The sequence below is a fragment of the Anoplophora glabripennis genome, unplaced genomic scaffold, assembly GCF_000390285.2.
Source record: "Anoplophora glabripennis isolate ALB-LARVAE unplaced genomic scaffold, Agla_2.0 scaffold102, whole genome shotgun sequence".
Classification (NCBI taxonomy): domain Eukaryota; kingdom Metazoa; phylum Arthropoda; class Insecta; order Coleoptera; family Cerambycidae; genus Anoplophora; species Anoplophora glabripennis.
Genome location: NW_019416316.1, coordinates 222,516 through 243,952, shown reverse-complemented (window position 1 = coordinate 243,952; position 21,437 = coordinate 222,516). Strand labels below are relative to the sequence as shown.

The following is a 21,437-nucleotide window of genomic DNA, read 5'->3' as shown; positions in this document are numbered from 1 at the left end:
TGGGCAGTAGTTCCGAACATATTTCACTTGTTTTCTGTAAAATCTCTTCAGAATCACACATTTTCACACCCAAACTTCGGGAATTCAACAATTTTTGAAGTATCTAATCAACAAAATAAAGGAGCCGTGACGGTTGCTATGAAACTCAGCCAACTTGAAACATTGCATAATTTGGGTGACAACATCAAACAAAAATCACAATCTGGAGACGCGTGTGCAAAGATGACGTAACCGTGTGCAAAATGTTTAGCACACGGCATGTGCAAAATACCGTTTTCAGAGCGTGTTTTCCGTGCGCAAAACCCCCTTTTGCAAGGCAGTCGTATAAAAAATGAGTTAAAATCATAACCAACTTCAATCATAACAACAAAGTTTCCGATAAGATGTTTAAATTATACTGTTTTGTACTAATTCCTGTTTAGTTCATAAAAATAATGCCAGCAGCACGGAAATATATTTAAAAACACTTTTAATATAAATAATTTATAAATACTTTTAGGTTGTAAGCAAAAACAACCCCGAATCGGGTATTATTGATGCAAAATTTCGAATTTCATAACAACTAATGGGCGGAAATGAAGGGTTAACTTTGTTTACACTTCAACGCTAAAGAAAAGGTATTTTGTAACTCATCAAGATGTTTTGCATAATCTCTGGTTAATCTCTGGTGGAATTTAATTAAAAGTTTTCATTATTCATCGGCTCATGAATACCTTTCGACAATATTATATTCGAGGTCACATCCTGCACATTGGGGTATTACAATGTTAACCGCTATTTTTTCAGGAGAAGTGCTGTGTTCTAGTACCAACAAGTGAAAAAATACATATAATACTACATATTTTATTTTTTCTACATTTATTGGGTATTCTATGAGCTATGAAAAAACTTATGAAATAAACTTGTATATCAAAAGGAAATCCTTTGACAAATGTCATGGGTAACTTTATGAAAATAGTTTTGTTTGTCTACAGATCTCACAGTGAAAAAACCCAGACAAACAATTTTAAAGTATTCAGCAGACTTTTCGTTTTAAAATTATTTTTTACAGTTGCAATTTGTTTTGTAGGGGCATTGTGAATTTGTTTGTTCTTGTGTGCTATGGCTATTATTTTCCGCAATAAAAAAGACAGAACAAATTTTGTGCAACAGTTTGGCAACTCGATTTTAATAAATAATGTTAATATTAGTTTCTATAATTCCGTCAAAAACCTTGGGTTAATAATTGATCAAAATTTGGGCTTTTCTCTTCACATCAATAAATGCTTGCAAAAGGTTACATGGCTCTTAAAGCTATATGTGCTAATCGTTTATTTCTTAATCGTAATCTGAAGGCTGTCCTTTGTGATTCATTAGTATTAAGCCACATGAACTATTGTGATGTGGTGTACAACACCTGCTTGTCTGCATCTGATACCAGTCGAATCTAAAAGCTTCAAAATTATTGTTTACGTATAAATTTTGGCATTCGTAAGTACGGTCATATAAGTCATACTTTTAAATTAATTCGTTGGCTGAATATGAAAAATAGAAGGTATGTTCATTCAGCGTATTTTTTCCATAAAGTTCTGTTAACGAAAACCCCTCCGTATATAGAACTGATGTTCATAACGTAAATATACGTCGCAAGGATACCATCACGCCACCCGTAAATCGTACACAATTCTTTAAACGGTCCTTTCTATATAATATTACTAAAACTGTAAATAGTTTACCTAATTGTACCAAGTTTATGTCTCTGAATAGGATTAAAAAATACATTTTTGATGTCACCATGGTTGCTGTCCAATAGAGCCCTTATAACATAGGTACTGTCAACAAACTGTAATTTGTAATAGTTCTGTTTTTATAAAAAAAAATTATTGTGTTTAAACTTATATAATGTTTTGTTCAAATTACTGCGAATTTAAGGGTTAGTTGGAAGAACAGCTGGCTACTTAGATAGTCGAGCTGAAACTCGCCCTTATCCCAAAAGGATAATAAAGACCTTTATTATTATTATTATTATTATTATTATTATTATTATTATTATTATTAAACTCCCCAATATTTATATTGAAAACTTTTAATCTTACGCCCCTGTAATATACAACTCTCTTACAGGTATAAAACAACTGACATCCAAAATAAGCAATAAAAACATATTTTTAGCTAGTACGTTTATCTTACGCTTCCTGGATTTTGTATACCTGCCTGTTGAACATACCGGGAATTGCCTACGGTACTATAAACATAATCACATCCCGTATAATGCTTTTAGGAAACTATGAAGAGATGCTTTATCACAATTTTTGAGTATCTTTACAAATTTACTTGACAAGACAGTAAAGGTACATTTTCTGATATTTACATGTTCTCCGTGATCTTTCAATGCGAAAAATTGAAGGAAGTTGATCTAGTTCAGCGTTACGTTTCGTCACTTCCTGGATGGAGCTGCTTGTTCTATCACTGTCCTACTAAAAGTGCGATTTCTTGTCTTTAAAACGCCATCATTCAGAATAGCTCAGCTATTTAATGAACAACATCAAGATCGACATGTCAGGAGGAAGTATGTTGCAGGAGGAAGTATGTTGTAGAGTTATTAAAAAAATTTCAAGAGACAGGGAACGTAGCCAATAAAAACGAGAAATTGAAAAACCTATAGTTAATGAAGCTAGTGAAGTTGCAGTTTTGGGACAAGTTCATCTTGATCCTACATTAAGTACGAGGCAGCTGGCATCTGTGTCTGGGATCAATCGAACTAGCATACAAACCATTTTGAAGAATAATAAATTCCATCCATACAAAATACATATAGTTTGCAATTTTGCGAAATAATGAGTGAGCGAGCATATTTCAGGTATTAAACAGAAATTTTTGCACAACAGAATTGTGCAGGGTGGAATATAAAGAAACTATGTCTAAACTTAAGGAAAGTGGAAAGAAATTTCTAATGTATAATTCCAATACTATAATCTCGTAATTACCAGGAATATCTAGATTTTATGGTTATCAGATTATTTCATGTCTAATCATTACAAAAATGAAAATAAATGTCAAGGTTTTTGTGCAAGTTCACATTCTGCTAAAACTGTCTTTTCCATGACTATAAATTTAGATTGAATGAGAATAATAAATAATAGACTTTTCTCGTAAAGACCTAGGACCAACAATCGGACGGGTACAAAGATACCTTGAAGAACGACGTAGAAAAATCAGAAGCTAAGGAGCACAGGGCAGATACAGACACGCGTTAACCAGAATTCTAGTGTGAGGGAGAAGATTTTGGTAAATGCTCTGCAAGAAAGCAATAGAAATCCAAAAGAAACGAGATTTCAAGTGAGACAAAGATGCAACAAAAGCCGGGACGCGTAGTAATTTATTTGTAGGTTCTCAGAACGGATAGGCCAAAAAGTACTAAGTGCACTAATTTATCGGAAAGTTAATGGGTTTCAAGTAGGCTTAACGTTGCCAAGACCGTCCTCGGGGAAGGCTTCACGAAATTTAGCAATATTTTTTGAACAAGTTCACTTAGAGTCGGGGTCATGTGTTGAGTAGGTATAAAGAGAAGAATCGATATTTCAAATAACGCGCGAAATGCATTCCGAGGAACGTAGGAATTCCAAGAATAAGTTGTTAGAATGTTGTGAGGAAAAGAAAGTAATAAGTAAAATAGCTGGTTTTTTGGCGGATTTTCCAAGCTATAAGGATATATTAAATGAGATCGACTAATCCGTCCCGTACCGCTACACGGAGTCACTAGAGGAAGGCTAGGGTTATTTGTAAGTTTAGTCTCAAAATTATTTAGATAACTATTAACATGGCATAGTTATGCCAAAGCGTCCCGATATCCAGGGTTCCCGCCAGTAAGATAAGAACAGAAACGTCTGGACCCAAGAAATGGGCGTGTCGAAGCGAATTGTCGAATTCAGGAGAGATCTACGAAACAAAGTCAGTTCTTCCTTGAGTTTCACATTGAGCAGTCTACTTAGTTTTAGAGTCTCGGGTTAATTTAATAATGGATAAAGTCATTCCAAATTTTGCTATGGAGCGCGCATTCCCTGAATCTCGGTACGCTGTCGCGTGTCAATAAATTAATTAATAATGTTGTTCGAGCCGTTGTGTTGCTATTTTGTTTGTTTGTTTTGTTTATTGTTATTAAAACCCTTCCTGGAAGTTTTGGTGTTTCCTTTTGCTTCTCTCAACTTCAGTATCACCCTGTATAGCCAGCCACTGGATTACATTCTACGTAAGCAATAGAGGGTAAGTGCTTGAAATTCATTCTCTGAACATACAACATTTCTAAGTTCCCACGTGTTAATTAAAGTATAATGATAATTATAAACTCCCTTTCGAGAATTAAATAGTAAACTCTTTTGAAATCCAGACTCGTTATGATACTGGTCATAACGGTAGATAGATAATTAAAGAAATAACCCCTCAGGTTACAAAGGGTTAAAAGCACATGGAACGACTCATCTGAAAAAATCAATAGAAATGCCGACTACAGGACAAAATCTTCAGTTTCCGCAGTTTTTTTCTGGGGAAGAAAGCGATATGGTTCTCGTAATGTCACCTAAGCCGACGATGTGACAGCTACTCCAAGAATTGTTCAGCCATTTTATTGGTATATTTCATTTATTTACATTTTCATACCTCATTTAGAAAGAACAGAAATAATAATATACACACATAATTAGCACTAAATACTTTTTCACAAAATTTTGCGCAATCTCAACTGAAGAGTTATAAAATTCAGCGGCGTAGTCAGATTTTAAATAAAGAAATGCTTTACTAATTTTGGGAAAACCCTAAATGTGTGAAAGTGTACTGAGGGGAGTTTCCACATCCTCCGCTAGAGGGAGTCTCTTCCATAGTGGAAAGAAATAGGAGGAAAACATCCTTGTCAGATGGGGCAATATGCCACAAAGTTAGAAGCTTTTTCGTTTGCAAAACATAATTGCAAAAGTAATTTATTTTATAATTTATACACCCAAAATATCCATACTATCTGAAAACTTTAATAACTATAGTACCTTAATTCATATTTTACTGGTCCGACGATATTTGTCAAAATAACTGTATTAATTTATAAACCAGCAACTATTAATATCTGAAATTAGTAACCATAATTAAATACGTATATCATATTCTGGCCATTAGCCTATTTATGTCTGTCAGTTTAGTGTATGAATCTGGCAACACTGAAGGAACTACTGATGATAAAAAATATATAAAACTCTCACCATCAAGAGTATCATGCTCTGCTGCTTATTCTCCGTGGTGAAGGCCTTGACGCCCAGTACGAGTAAAAACACGTACGCGACCGCAGTTCCAAGATTTCTGACGTCGAAGACCGACTCCACCAGGGGCAGGGTGCCCATAGTCCAGTCGCAACACAAGTTACAGGGGAAGAGCAGCAGCCACAGGTTCACGCTGATCAAATAGTGGTAGGTAAGTTGTCTCGTAGGTGTGGCAGCAACAGATGCGGGATTATCGAATCTGGTAAAAACGGGTAGTTGGGAACCCATAATTTGAAGTCGCGCCAACAGCAGGCATAGTGTGGTGGCGGCAAGAACAGCCAGCCTCTTTGTGGCTTTGTTGGACCAGGGTATGTGGTACGAGGACTTGGCTGTGATGGCAGATTTCAGGATGTACTTCATTTCTGGCAAGCGAATCTGCAACAAAAATTAAATATTTAATTGTATAGTAGCTTCAACACACAGGTCCAAAATTTGCTGTATTCTGACGTTCTAAGGGGTTAAAGGAGTTGATTATTCACAAACATACTAAAATTGCTTTAAAGCGCTGGAACATATTGTCACCTAAACCTAAGCACAAATACTTGGAAAATGCAGTCTTCTTAGTTAAGAATAAATAAATAAATAAATAAATAAATAGTCAAAAATGAATATGCCAAATTATTATTATCTTTTTTGTAAAATGTCATAAATAATATAGTGTTTTCAATAATAACTCAATAAATGTTGTTACTTCTGATTTAAAAATGTAAGAAGCACATTTTTCCCATTCTAAATTTCTTGAACGCAATTTCTGCATATGAACTATGATGGTATCAATGCCACTTGATTTTTCTTTTGAACGGAAATATAAAGAGATACCAAGAGATTTATGATTTGGGATCTAACTTTGAAATTACCTTATCCATTTGGATACAATTCTGGCGTAGTGGACTACAGATACAGTTCCATGATTTGATATTGAAACCGATCATTTAATATTTACAATGCCTAAAAAAAAATAATTGACTCCAACGCATATTTTTAATTTTGACAAATGTCATGGTATCATACTAGCAATATATTTTTTTAGATACCTAATCTCAAGATTTTTCATTAAAAACCGTACTCTTCACTTATTTCTATACAATAAACGATTCTCCCGATAAATCGATTTTCGAAATGTGCAGCAACAGCTAGAACTTAGTTTTCTAAAAATCGTTTTCTGTATAATTGAGTGATTTCACAATAACGTGGTCTAGTGTAATGAGGATAATACAAACAAAGAAGATCACTAGATTACAATAACTTAATACCAATGAGATTTTCCAAAACTGCAAACTATTATGTCGATCAGAATTAAAAATAAAATAGTAAAGTAAAATAAGGAACAAGGAAACGCTGTAATATTTAATCAACACGAAACTCGTAGAAATGTAGTCCAATTATATCGTCTCCCTTTTCCAATTCAGTGAACTGCTGACAAAGTAGTGACATAATGCGAGGTAGTGTTAATTTGTTGTAGGAGCAAAAAGAATTTATATACCGCTTCTTTATATTTTTTCTCCAAGTCTTTTTCCTTGTACCTACATAATACATATATAAAAATATGATAATTAATAATTTAAAGCATTTTATAAAACATTGATATCATTTATATTCGTTTTCTTTCATAATTTTTTGATTTATATTGGTAATTACTTAAATTTTGAAAAATTAAAAAATTATAAATATTTGATGCTCACAATGCGGTAGTAAATTTTGTCTCGAGAAATTTTTTAAGTGTCTCGTGATTTATTTCTATTCTTTTGTTCTTCAAATTCAATAAAAAAGTTATTAGTTCGTTGATACTTATTTTTAGAGGTCGCTCGAACACATGTTAGGTAGGTACACTACTTTGAAAGTTAAAATAATTATGAGTGACCTTTAGAAATTAAAATATCGATTTGAAATTTTCAGAATCGAGATTTTTTTCAGCCTAGAAAATGATAAAATAACGAGAAAACAAATTTAAAAAAATTAATTTTTGACGATTTTGGAAATTTTTAAAAATCTTGAGCGATCTGTAAATTTTTTTTTTTTTTGAGCTGATTTCTTGAGGAGGCTCTTAAAACATGATAAACTATCATATTTTCACAAGAGACACTAAAAAAGAAATATTCGTTTTTTTGGGCCACCCTAGTATGTACTTAGAATGAAAGCATTTGTCTCATTTTTTAAGTTTAGTTATTGTTATCATCACCTTTTGTTTTAACTGTATTAAATAATTATCGAGTTTAATCCTTTTATTTATTCTTAATGACATTTATGCACTTTACAACGAACATCCAATTATTTTCCAACGACTACTTGAGTCTTCCTCCGCTAATGTGATCTTTAGGTGGTAGGTATTTCTTTTGAAACTCTTTAGGCCGATATTGCTTATAATTTTTAAACGGGAAATAATACAGAAAAAATTAATTCTCTAATAAAAGTTTGTTAGAAAAAAAGAGAGCTTTTTAACAGGAAAAAAATTTGGGTATGTTTCTGGAAAAAATATAATTGATGACGTCATTAGTCGTTTCTGTCGAACCCCAAAGATAATACTTTCGAGCTTCGTCCAATTGTGAAAACTGACTCCATTCGATGATAATAAGTCGCTCACTGCAGTAGTGCCTTGATTAAGGCACTGGGTAATTTTATTGAACAAGCATCAGAGTTAGGAGCAGATACTGACGCGCTAATGATTATTTGATATTAAAATATATGCAGTAAGTTGTAGGTGACATACATATCAAGTAAGTTAATTGTAAATGTCAACATTTTCTCTTCGCATTTTTAGTAAATTTTGAACTCTAGGATACAGTTTTCGAAAAAATATTGGTTAATACTCGATTACGATTCTCAAATTATTTTTTTACTCGCTATCGCTCGCAAATAAAACTTTCACTCTCGACTATTTCAGTTAACTAAAGTGTATTCTTAACAATAGAAAACAGATTAAAATTATATTTTACGACAATTGCAAAAAAATATATTGTGACTAAGAAACGTCAAAATTGAATCGGAAGTTTAAAAAAGCCTTTGTTTGAAAAGTTGACAACTTCATGAAAAAACGTATGTGAATCCACTCCCGTGCATTATTATTTCCCTGACTTTCAAAATGTTTCCACTGCATGCTCTTTCGTGGGTCCATACTTTTGGAATTAAAACGAAAAAATATCCGATAATAAATTTCCTCTTGTTAAATTTTAATCGCGAAATTACGACCGTTCGCCGAAAAACAACTGGCGGCCCCGCTACAGGAAAAGTAAATTAAAATAATGAAAAATCTGTGTCGGGCGAGGTTTATTTTCGCTAAAACCAGAATGCGAATTAATAATTCCGTACACAAGTAAAGCTCATTTAAAAAGCGCAGTGTCACAAATTAATGATCGTGCTTAACTACGGTTTTATTAGTTTTTTTAACGAGAGGCGAGGAGGGCTCGATTTATTATTATTTCCTTTTCCTGCAATGTTTTTGTTGTAAAACTATTTTAAAGAGAAGTCATAAATTTTACCGAACGGCGAAATTTATGGCGACGTTAAATTTAAAAATATCAAACCGCACACGCTTTAATAGCCATGAATTAAATGGGAAACTTGAAAATGAATGGACTCGCTTGATTGCTGATCTACAGGGCGTAATAAATTTTATCCATCTTGGTGTTGTTTTCGATGCTAAGTTAAATTTTATAAAACACATTGAGATAGTTGCATCATCTGCTTATAAAACTTTAGATATTATTATACGTTCTTGTCAAGGATTCACCAGCATACATACTATGAAATTACTTTATGAATCTTTTGATTAAATTTTATAAAACACATTGAGATAGTTGCATCACCTGCTTATAAATCTTTAAGTATTATTATACGCTTTTGTCAAGGATTCCGCAGCATACATACTATGAAATTATTAATCTTTTGTTAGGTCAAAATTGCAATATTCATCAATTGTCTGGAGTCCTGTTTATAGTGCACACATTGGGACCTTGGAAAAAGTTAAAAAAATTTTTTTTTATTTGTCGCATTTTTAAGCTTGACGAAATATGTCCTGAAAGAGGATATCCACATAATGCCCTACTTCATCGTTTTCATTGTAATCAGTTAAAAACAGGTAGAATTACACATCAAATTGTATTTTTACATAAAATACTAAACAACTTAATTTATTGCACCTGGTTACTGAACAAAATTCAAATCAAAGTTCCTAGGCTTACTTCTCGTGAAAATAATATACAGGTTGGCCAAATACTTTAAAAAAAATTAACATTTTAAAATTTAAATTATGTTTAGTTGCTTACTTACTACTTAGTTGATTAAATGTTCAAACTGATGACCGCCCGTTTCCATACAGGAATAAAGATTTTGTTCAAAATGTTCGCGCACATTCCGAAGCATTTCCGGAGTGATCCCACGGCATTCGTCGACGATTCTTCGACGCAAATCTTCCAGCGACGCTGGCTGTGTTTTATAGATTTTACTTTTTAGGTATGCCCACAAAAAGAAATCAAGGGACGATAAATCCGGTGATCGTGGAGGCCACTCAATGCTGCCTCTTCTCCCAATCCAATTCCGTAGAAAACGTGCTGCCTCGTACTTGTCCCAAAACTGCAACTTCACTAGCTTCATTAACTATAGATTTTTCAATTTCTCGTTTTTTATTGGCTACATTCCCTGTATCTTGATTTTTTTTTACTAACTCTAGAACATACTTTCTCCTGACATGTCGATCTTGATGTTGTTCATTAAATAGCTGAGCTGTTCTATTCGTACATTTATTGTTCATAAAGTAAAGCGAAATGATATCTACCATTTCCGCAATGGAATAAACCATAGTGTTTAATTTTCAAAAACACAATTAAATAAACTACCAACCAACGCTTCCAAATAATACTAGAAAATAATTTGGAATCCACTAATTTTACGTTCATTGTGTTTTTTTATGAAAGTGATAACAAATCGCCAAAAACCAATATAACACAATAAATATTAAATTTATACCATTGGCGTACTTAACTCGAATGACACATTTTTACCGTTACTAATTGTTTGTACATAAGCTTCAACTTTAAAATCAAAATTCTTAATAAGTATTGGCGGAATTATAAAATTTAAAATCTGTTGTAAAGAGAATTGTAAGAGCTTTCAAAAGAAATATTACTCAACCCCCAATGCCATTTAAATGTTTTGGGTGAAAGTGGCGGAGTCAAAAATACCAGCAAAGAATGTCCCCCTTTAATCTGAAATCGACGGGTCTGAACGTTTTTCTACAATTTTGACGCAGTTCCTGTAAATGGCTCTGTTTCGTTTTCATTTGGCCACCCTGTATTTAAATTAACCACTGTAAGAACTAAGGTTATGAAAGCATTTCCTTTATATCAGATGATTGTCAACTATTGCAATGTTGAGGACAGGTTATATACATTTTTTTGCACTATTAATGAAATAAAATACGGACTCTTTACTGTTAATTTATAGTTTTAATACTTTATTTGTGTTTTTACTATTTTATTTATTCGTGTCTATCTATATGTATTTATACTTATATTTTATATGTCTGCTATGTATTTATTTATGTGTAATGAATTTATATATTTTATATCTACTCTAGTTTTGCTGATCTAGTATATATTTTTATGTGTGTATATGTATGTATATTATATGTCTACTATATTTTGTACCGGTATATTGCGTATATTGACATGTTCAATTAATTATTATTATTAATTCTATTTATTGACATATATTTTCGAATGAGTTGTGTTGTATTGCTACATTGGTTTTGTATCTTGTAACTGGGCATATGCCTGTTGGATACGTAGTCAAATAAATAAATAAATAAAAGACCTTACATATGGAAGAAAATCAGCCTTGGTATTATTGGTCACTAAAATGTACCACGGGCTCTCGGACTATCGGATCTGAGTGACACAAGCAAATATCATGGCCCTTGAAATGTATAGATTAATTTGATATTAAAACCTAAGTTATGATGGCATTGTCATGTTGGATATTTGTCCCTCAAAGTAAGATAAACAGATTTGTCATTAAAAAGATAGGGAAATCCAAGTGATATTAGACAAGGGATACGAGGGTAAGACACCTGTCATAAAACATCATTGATACATCTACGGTAAGTACCTACCAGAACATTCGTGTTATTAATAAAAATAACTTTATTATGATTATCCATCAGATAGCTAGACAGCGTCATCTTCGATAATTAAGTGAAAGGATATACTGTAATCAAGGAAAAATTAGGTAAATGTTTACCTCTAATAATTATAAGATTAATACCCATAATTTACGCCATTCTATACATAACAATAATGAAAAAAATTAAATGGTCGCTGTTTATATTTGTTGTGAATGTCGGTCTATGTCGTTAAGGTGCATGGTTTGAAGTCACGTATTTCTCTTCAGGTTACATTTTTACCTCAGTCGTTCCCAGATTCATCTCGATTAAAATAATTTTGTTCCTTCTATAAGTTTCTAGGTAAAACTTTAGGAAAAATCTCTCTCATTAGAGCATTGCTACTACTTAGGACCTTAGTGTGCTCTTTATCTGCTAATTTCTCTCCAGTTATTTCTTAGTTGATACTTGTATTCCTCGTGGTAATACGCCTTCCCCTTTGTCCAATATACACATATAAACAAGTTGCTATACGCATCAGGACATTAGTTCTGCAGAAGTCAGACCATATCTTCCTTCAGGTGTTGTACTCCAACTAAATCCAGATCAAATGTTCACAGAGTTAATGAAGCTTTGAAAAAACTTCATCGAAGTCTCATAGCGAAAACGAAGATGATAAATTAGTAGATTCGGAAAAAGGATGCACCAGAAAGCTCTGAAATAGGAAACAGTTATGCTGAAGCGTTGGTTCAGATAATTATGTTGACGATACATTTATCATCTCTAGCATCATGAATCTCAGAATCATATTAATGGAATACATTCAGATATCAATTTCATAATAGAAATGTTCTTGTTACGAGTAAATCGGATGAGATCCTAGCGCATAGTGTTTACAGAAAGTTACCTCCTATGTATTACACATTGCCGTCAACAGTTTCGAACATCCCACTTGAACGAGAAACTGCATCAGATTTCAAAGGAAGTGGATAACGAGTAAAAATATTCAAGCCATCAATAAGGCATCTCAGAACAAGTAAAAGGACAAATAACTGAAATTTATGTGTAAAATAGACCACTTCTTAGACATGGTTAGTTATTACAAACAACAAAAGAATACCAAAACAGTGGACAATATGAAATATTGAGAAGTTATTACGTCATAATATCCACTATAAATTATGTAAAACTAATAATTTTTTTATAAAGCATCCTTAGCAAAATGAACAATATGAAAGTAGTTATTATTATTAGAGTATAATTATGTTTGCAAACATTCACGATTATTTAATAAAAATGTCCCACCTAACTAGTTCAGCAGTATTCTAGCTACCACTGTTTCCGTATTCCTGGAATACTAGTGGTCTATCTAAACAGTGATTTACTGGCGTACTTTGTCACTGTCACAGACTACATCCAACCGAGGCTACAAAAATCATTTTAACAATTTTGATGAATTAATGGCGAAGTTTTATGACTTTTATCTATTTAATATTCGTAATCTACGCTCCATTCATTAATATCATTTAGACTCGCTGCGGAAGAAAAATGATTTTGCATTCCAGTAGCGCTGCAAAAGGTGAGGCAACCCTGACTGACGTCTAGTTGTAATTTGGTTTAAATCTGAAATTCGCACATACGGTTAAGCTTTCCCCAAATTAAACGGGGAAGACGTGTATTTTAATATGAGTTAATTCCAAGCGCTTGGTAATTTGTAACACACTATTCCGTATTTGGAAAATTACGAAAGTTGCATTTTTTGCATTAAAATTTCTACGTTTATTTAACTTTTTTAGAAATATTACTGTACAAAAAAATAATGATTCACAGTTTCGTGCAATTTAAATCTAGTCAGAATTTGTTATTAAATCCTTCGGTATGAAAACAGTTTTAACTTCCACACACTGTAAAAAAATTCCCTCAAATTTCACTCCACTTTCAAATTAGGAAAAATATTGTAAAAATAATGTCTCAAATCTATATTCTTTTGGTACTATATACAGAAGGAGCAGAAATTAAGGGATATTAAAAATATCTCCAGATTTTGAGTGATTTTCAAAGAGCTGTAATTTGAAAGGAAGTGGTCGTAGAGAGAATAAAAAAAGGAAATGGAAGCCTCAAGTTTCTAGTTTTCGGATCTGACGCTTAAATTTTTCTAGCTTCAGCAGTTTTTGAGTAATTATAAGAAAATCAACGAAAAAAAATTGCAAATTTCTGCTTATCTTTAAAAAGGCCTATGAATTTAAATTTTTTTTTTTGTTAATTTCATTATAAAGATCTTTTAGATAATTTAATTCTCTTCAATTTGAGCGACTTCGAAGCCCTATACGATGATTTGTTGCTAAGTTATCGTCGATCAAAGCAAAAAAATTATTTTTGACTTTGGAAATCGATTACTCGGAAATAATGGTCCATGCAGGGTTTTGAAAACTGCAAACTATTTTTTACCAGTCGTAATTATTGGATTTTGATAAAAAAAAATTAGAAGTGAAAATGTTGGTTGGAAAAAAGGTAAAAATTTGCAAATAATGCATAAAATAAGGATATTGACTGTAACTTTTCAACCTCAAAGTGTCTTAATGAATAATTTCAAAACACTGCTTTTTCCTAGTGCCCGGAATAAAATTCGTCCCTTTTGCTAAAAATCAGTGTAATAAGTAATTTTTCAATTTTTATTCATTTTTTTAAATTAAAATTGTTTTGTTAGCAATAATTCAGATTTTCTTTATCAAAAAACATTCATTGGCTAATCAAAATTTTATGAAAACAACTTAATTTTTAAAGCACAAATTTATTCAAACAATTATAAAGAATCGAATATAGCTGCAAAGAAACAAACTTTTCTCTAGTGTCGTCAACTAGACAAATTTTACTGAAGCATTAAAATAACACCAGTCATGCTATTTAACCTTATGACTTTGCTATTTTAATCGAAAATAGCAGCACTTCCAAATGGGAGTGATGCTATCTTCACACTATTGTTTCATTCGACATTGGTATGAGAAAACAGTGATCAAAATGTTGTAATAGTAGGTGAAGTACTCGAAATGTAAATCTAATTTGGTAATTTGATTATACAAGCAAAATATGAAATAATTATTTGTCACACTAAATATTCACTCTTACTATTTTCACTACATTATTGGACATTATTTGCAACAGTTAATGATAATAAGAGGTTAGGATAGCACCAGAAAACATACAACAGAGGTAATATATAATACTACGTAAACGTAAACGTAGCATGAATGAGTACAGACAGCTGTTTCATGATCAATCTGTACTATGGTAAAGGTATAGTCTGGAGACAAAGGATTAATGAGCCTGAGTAAATTAGGAATATGATTAATGGATGTTAGATGGATAGGTATTTATTGCTGCATATTATACTTATTCTTTAAAATATAGGTTCTTACTGGTTTAATCCTTTATTTTGTTACCGAAATCTTCCTAATAGGCCACAATAAACATATTATAAAAATATTTCTTTACTACAATTTAATAGTTTAACATGCATACACAAATAAAAGTTTAAAAGTTGTTTTTTTTTTATTTAGTTAATTAGAGAGCAAATTTAGATTTGGAAAATATTTGATACACTTTAGGCCCCAAGATTAGTATAATTTTTTAACAATCCACAAAGATCTCCCTTATAGTTTGTAGGTTAAATAACACTGTACCAATTAGTGAAAAGGAAATGGATACATTTACTTGTGGTTGATTCAATCGACGATGGAAATCGAAAATTTGCCTCAAAAATCAAGTAACCCAGTATCTAGGTAATACTTTCAGCAATTAAAAGTTTTAATTTCATTATACAAAAAGAAGTGACATTCCTTCTTTAATTTAATTGGAACTGGAAAGAGCCATAGAATTTAAATTGATAATTATCAAGCTTTAAATCCATTTAGAGGACCTTTCATGCAGTATTCAGTAGGGAATAGTTGCAATCGACCATTTAAAAATATAATCATTAAATATTTATTGGACGCCTCACATTTCTTTTTGAATGACAGCTTCTGCTGTGTGAAAAAATTCTGGTTTTAGTTCTCTAGAGAAAAATATTGTGTTTTCTTTAGGTTAGATTTCCAGTGTTACAATATTACTCACCACTGTTAAAAATAGTGATAGTAATAGATAATAAAATTAATAGTATATTCTGACCGCATTGGTACGTAAATAAAAAATGTATACAGGGTGTTACGAAATTCGCAGACACGGACTCTGGGATCATGTTAAAGTAGATAAGGTCATAAAAAAAGTTCTCTATAATTTTTCAGTCAGACCTATATTTTTCGAGATACGATAGTTTTAAATATCCAAAAATAATAAAAATTTTCTATTTTTAATTATTTGATAAACAATTATGACAAATGAATTGTTCAACATTTCCACCACCTGCTGCTAAACATGCTTCAGAACATTGTGCTACAGCTCGAACGGAGTTGCGTACCTACCATCTCTGGTGTTATTTGTTGTATTGTTTAAAACAGACAGCTCTATAACAATTAATGACAATTCAGAAAGCGTTTATCAATACTTTGACATCGTTAGAGTACAGTAAAAGTACCTATCAATACAAACTGCAAAATAATAGGCCACAATTATTCAAATCGTGAATAGTATGATATGTGATGGCTCTCGGAGCTTCAAATAATCATGCAGTTAGGTTGGCTTGACAGAGGCGGTCCATTTGCTTGGCCACATCATTCTCCAGACCTAATGCCATGTGATTTTTTTATTTTGGGGCTTCTTAAAAACGTTGGTGTACAGAACACCAGTGGCAAATTTGAATGAATTGCAAAACCGCCTATTTCAATCAATACAGCAAATAACACCAGAGGTGATACGCAACTCCATTACAGCAGTAGCACAATGTGCTTAAGCATGTTTAACAGCAGACGGTGGAAATTTTGAACAATTGTTGTAACTCGTTTGTCGTAATTGTTTATCTAATGATTGAAAATTGAAATTTATAAATATGTATTTTTATTATTTTTGGATATTTGATACTGCTATATCTCGAAAAATACTGGTCTGATTGAAAAATGAAAAAGACACTTTTTTATCACCTTATCTAGCTTAATATGATCCCACAGTCCGTGTCCGCGAATTTTGTAACACCCTGTATATTTTCTACTCTTAATAAAAAAACTGTACTGTCCAATCTTAATTGAATCGTTCCATATCACTTATGTTCATTTTAAAACTATCGCGTTGACTGTCTCAGACAGTGTAACGTGATAAGCTGAACATTTGAGCAGGTTATCGTTTCCTTTCAGTAAGCAAATAATCTTGGGAGGGAAAATAAGAACAGACACTTAAAGAGAGCAAATACCAGCTGAAAGAAAACCAGTATCATTGCCCCATCATCATAATCATATTTAAACAAACCACAGCTGGATCCAAATTGGGGTTTAAATAAAAATTATAGCGATTTTGTTTACATTTTTTATTAATTTTGGATCATCCAGAACTGAAGCTTGTAATGAAGAAAAAAAAGTAACTCATATATTTCCTTATAAAATAGATTTCCTTTTCTTCTAATTGTGCTTACAGCTGTTTATTTATTAATTAGGCAGATTTGTTCATCGAGGAATGTAACCCAACACAACTAATTTTGTAAGGGGAAATAGAGGGTTGAAGAGGGTGAGAACGACTGAAATCGGTTGTAGATTAACACGTTGACATGTGAATATTTGTTTTCCATCTTGCGTGCGTAAATATATGAGTACCTAACTAAAAAAAAACATAAATACATAAGACAAATATTCCACATAGCCTCATATCGATCCAGAGCAGGACTTGTCAATGTGAGATGAGATTATCTTTTTTTGTGAGTGACAATTAAATATGTACCTATTAGCCAGTAATCAGATGTGACAATGATTAAAATCAATATACTTTGTTTTTATTTATAAATGTGAATGCATCCTTTTAACATTAGACATGTACCTACTGCACAATCAACTGTGATAATAATTATCACCAAACTCTTTTGTATATTAAACGTCTAATCAGATCTAAGCATTTTCGTACTGTTCTTGACGCCTCTCCAACTTGACAACTCCAGATGTGCGATGGGTGTTAGCAAACTCGCAAAACACCCACCCAGAGTGCTCCACCCGTCTTGTGGTTATACTTAGCGTGAGGACCGCCTCACAACTAATCCATCAGCACCAGGTGTCAAAATCATAATTCACACCACCTGAGTACAGTGACAAACACACTACAAGATACACACAAGCATTATTCATGGATCTCTACATTGGCCATCACTGACAATCAAAACTATAACGTATTCACATCAAATGTCATTAAACTTACCAGTAGCTGGCCAATTATATACATATTTAGGCTAACACCTTATTGTTACTCAAATGAAATTTTATTGTCTGGGTATACCTCGAAGTATGAATTTGCAAAGGAAACTTAATTATCTTTTTGATTATCTATTCACAGCAACATGTAAATCTGTACCACTAGAAAGGCAGCTCAGTGAGAAAACTTACCCAAAATTCAATTTTCAATTGTGGCACAATTCACAATGATTTCATAAGGTAGTCGCTAAGCAAAATGATTCTGAATTAAAGTCAAAAGAGACTGTCTGGAATTTGCAACCTAAATAAAACTAGCAGATGTCAACTAGACGATTGGGTTGCTTATAAATAGCAAACATCTACGCTGGGATGAATGAGTTCTTTTTTTCTATTTTAAAACGTAATTTTTAAAATAGGGTCTTCATAGGGGGTACAAAAAATACTACGAGTATGTTACAATAAATAAGTTATAATAATATAATTTTGGAGGATTAATCTACATAGGTTATCCCGTAATATAACTATAACATGTGACCCTGAGTACACCCCTGTTATTTACGCCAAAAATAAAGAAATCCCGTGTCTGTGATGAGTCAACAAATTCAAGTCAATATCAAACTACTTCTTGTGCTATTAAAAAAGTACAACGGTGACAGCACTTGGAATATTCTAAGCATTATCCATAAAAGGTCAATGATCGATCGATCGATTAGACTAAACTAGAGACGAGAATATAAGACCTCGACATTTTAAATCTTACAATGAAAAAGTATATACGTTTCCATGTTATAATGCATTTTTATTAATTTGAAATAAAAGTTATATTAGCGCTGATTTCTATAAAAAAAAATTAGTCTAGCAATAGAAACATGGGTATACCGTGTACAAAATATCGTCTATTTTACAGACATTCACAAGAATTTTATTCAGTACTAAGTCCAAAAATAATAATTACATACATCATAATAGCTGTTTTATAATAATTGTAATACGTTATTCTCTATTGAACTGCCTGTAAGTCAGGACGTTTTTCAGAAGCTTTTGAATTTAAAAGAGATGTTTAATGCTGGTCCTGATAATATCCCTCCTTTCTTTTCAAAATGATGTAGTCCCTCCTTAGTTTCTCCCATATTTATTATTTTTCACATGTCTCTAAATAGTATGTGTTACCAAGACCAATATTAGTAATTATAGACCAATTTGTTGTTTTTGTTCTATTGGAAAAGTTTTTGAGTCTATCGTGGCATGGTTTCTATTTTCGTCGTAGTACAGAAACTAATTTATTATTGTACACAAATTATTTGATGAATCATATTGAACTTGGCGGCCAATTGGATGCAATATATATCGATTTCCGGAAGGCTTTCGATCGGGTTGACCATGGCCTCCTCTTAACCAAATTAGCCCTCTATACAGGCCATTTATTGCTGTGGCTCAAATCATATTTATGCGATCAGACCCAAATTATTAAAATAAATTATTTTGTATCAATGGAAATTAATGTAGCATCAGGGGTGCCTCAAGGTAGTCACTTGGGACCAATTTTATTTTCACTGTTTGTAAATGATAATTCGAATAATTCGATCATTATCAACAGCTGCAGAATTCTATTTGCTCACGATTTAAAAATTTTTTTGAGTGAAATGATAGTGGCGAATGTTGTAAAATACAGACCGATTTAAATTCCTGCTCATTGAATAACATGGAGTTTAATTATTATGAATGGAAAGTTATTACATTTTCACGTAAGAAAAACAAATTTATGTATGATTATTCCATAAATAACACAATATTTGAGAGAGTTGATTGCATTACTGATATGGGTATTAAGTTTGATTCCATTTTGCGATTTGATCTTCACATCGATGAGTTAATAAGGAAATGTTTTTATATGAGTAGTTTTATCAGAAGGCAAGTCAATGACTTTACCAACATAAAAACTATTGTTTTATTGTATAATTCCTTAGTTATATCATCATTGGAATATTGCTGTACTACTTGGAATCCCGACTATGAAGTACATATCAATCATCTAGAGAAAATACAGCGAAAAATTTGCAATTATATTAAACTTAATATAAATAAAAACGACTATATCTATATGGAAAGGCTTCACCTACTCGGATTTAAATCTTTAGAACGTAGAAGATCTTGCAATTATATTAAATTAATTCACAAATTGTTTAATGAAAAAATAGATTGTAATGAACTATTATCTTTATTTTCTGTACGCGTCCCAAATTATGCAGACTAACTACTGCTTTACATGTCAATTACCATCGAACTAATTATGGTTTTTATAATTCCATAAATAACATTGTTAACTGTGTTAACTTAATTTGTAATACACTCAGCTAATTTTATTGTTGTTATGAATGTGTATTTATAATGTTACTTATATATGCTTAGTTTGTTTTGTATCTTTGCTCTTTGCCAGTTTTTTCTTTTTCTTTTCTTTTTTTTTTTTGTTGTATTTTGTAAGTATGTCACCACTAGTAATTGTATGTAAATCACTTTGATTGTTATTACGTGTGTTTAAATATTTTTTAAAATGTAATTTCGTTTTTAACAACTTGTTTGTAACAGTTATGACGTTTCTTATACATTTTATGTCCCAAAGAATAAATAAATATCTTGTATCAATTGGGTTCACCAGTAGATACAATATTGTTTAATAAATAAATAAAAAATTCTACAAAAGAACCATATAGGGTGACTCGACCAGAGAATGAACAGTAACCAGTAACTGAACAGAACCGGCATTTTATTTAAATAGTAAGATTACTTTAGGATTGCTGAAATTTGTATTTCCCTCCATTTTTCTTCGCAACTGCGCTTTAGAATGTTCAGTCACTGGAATATTTTTCAGTATGATTTAAACCGCTCACTATGATTTTAAAAACCATCCAATACGGCCCTGTACAGTGAAAACGATGAGACTTAGACTCTTGCTTTATAAGGCAATTCTGAATTATTTATTGTGTTCTGTTTGTGGTTAAAGTTTGATTCACTCAAACTGAAACACCCTGTATAGTAAAAAATCGAAAATATTTTTTGAACGAAAAGGGGATTGATTAAGGCATGTTTGACTCAATCACTATATTTTGACGTTAACAATCTGCCATTAAGCTGTGTACCATTATTAATAACTCACCCTGTATATAATGCATTTTGCATCGATAGCTCTTTATGCATTCTTGATGAAAGATCAACGACAGTCTGGGTAAATTGGTGACAATAATATAAGACCTTGACCTTCAACGATTTACAACAAAAACTGAATATACAGAGTGTTCCTAAATAAGTGTCGCAACGGAAAACTGTAAATTCTTCTTGAAAAAAGAATCATTATTTTCCTCTTCCATTTTTTGTCGAATTAACCAATTTATGTAGTTGCACAAACTGGCACAATTTGGTGTAAAACTCGATTACTTTCTACGTTCCACTCAAATTTGTCGGCAGTTTGTTGAAATCGAGGACTACTCTGTATCACCTCATTAGATGTGCCTCAAGGCTCAAATCTTGCACCGCGGCTTTTTTCAAGCCATGGATCACCATAGACCATATACTCCAGTCGGCAGAGGCCGAAAAGTTACCGTTGGTGACATTTTCTTGATAACTCGGAAATAACTACACAGGTCTACTTTAAATGATGAGTATAATAACAGTCTAATTTGCTGACAAAGTATTTTATCAGGAAAAAAAGTTATTAACAATTTAATCGTGAAAAAAATTTTTTTA

General features: G+C 32.0%; 1 protein-coding gene across 1 annotated transcript in view; it reads right to left on the bottom strand.

Annotated features, from left to right (window-relative positions):
* LOC108904652 (transmembrane and TPR repeat-containing protein CG4050-like) overlaps positions 1–21,437 on the bottom strand; it is a 168,852-nt gene that overhangs the window by 58,917 nt on the left and 88,498 nt on the right. The window contains exon 6 of the mRNA XM_018707286.1: positions 5,226–5,657. Within this exon, the coding sequence (XP_018562802.1) occupies positions 5,226–5,657 (432 nt within the window). The remainder of the gene's footprint in view (positions 1–5,225; positions 5,658–21,437) is intronic.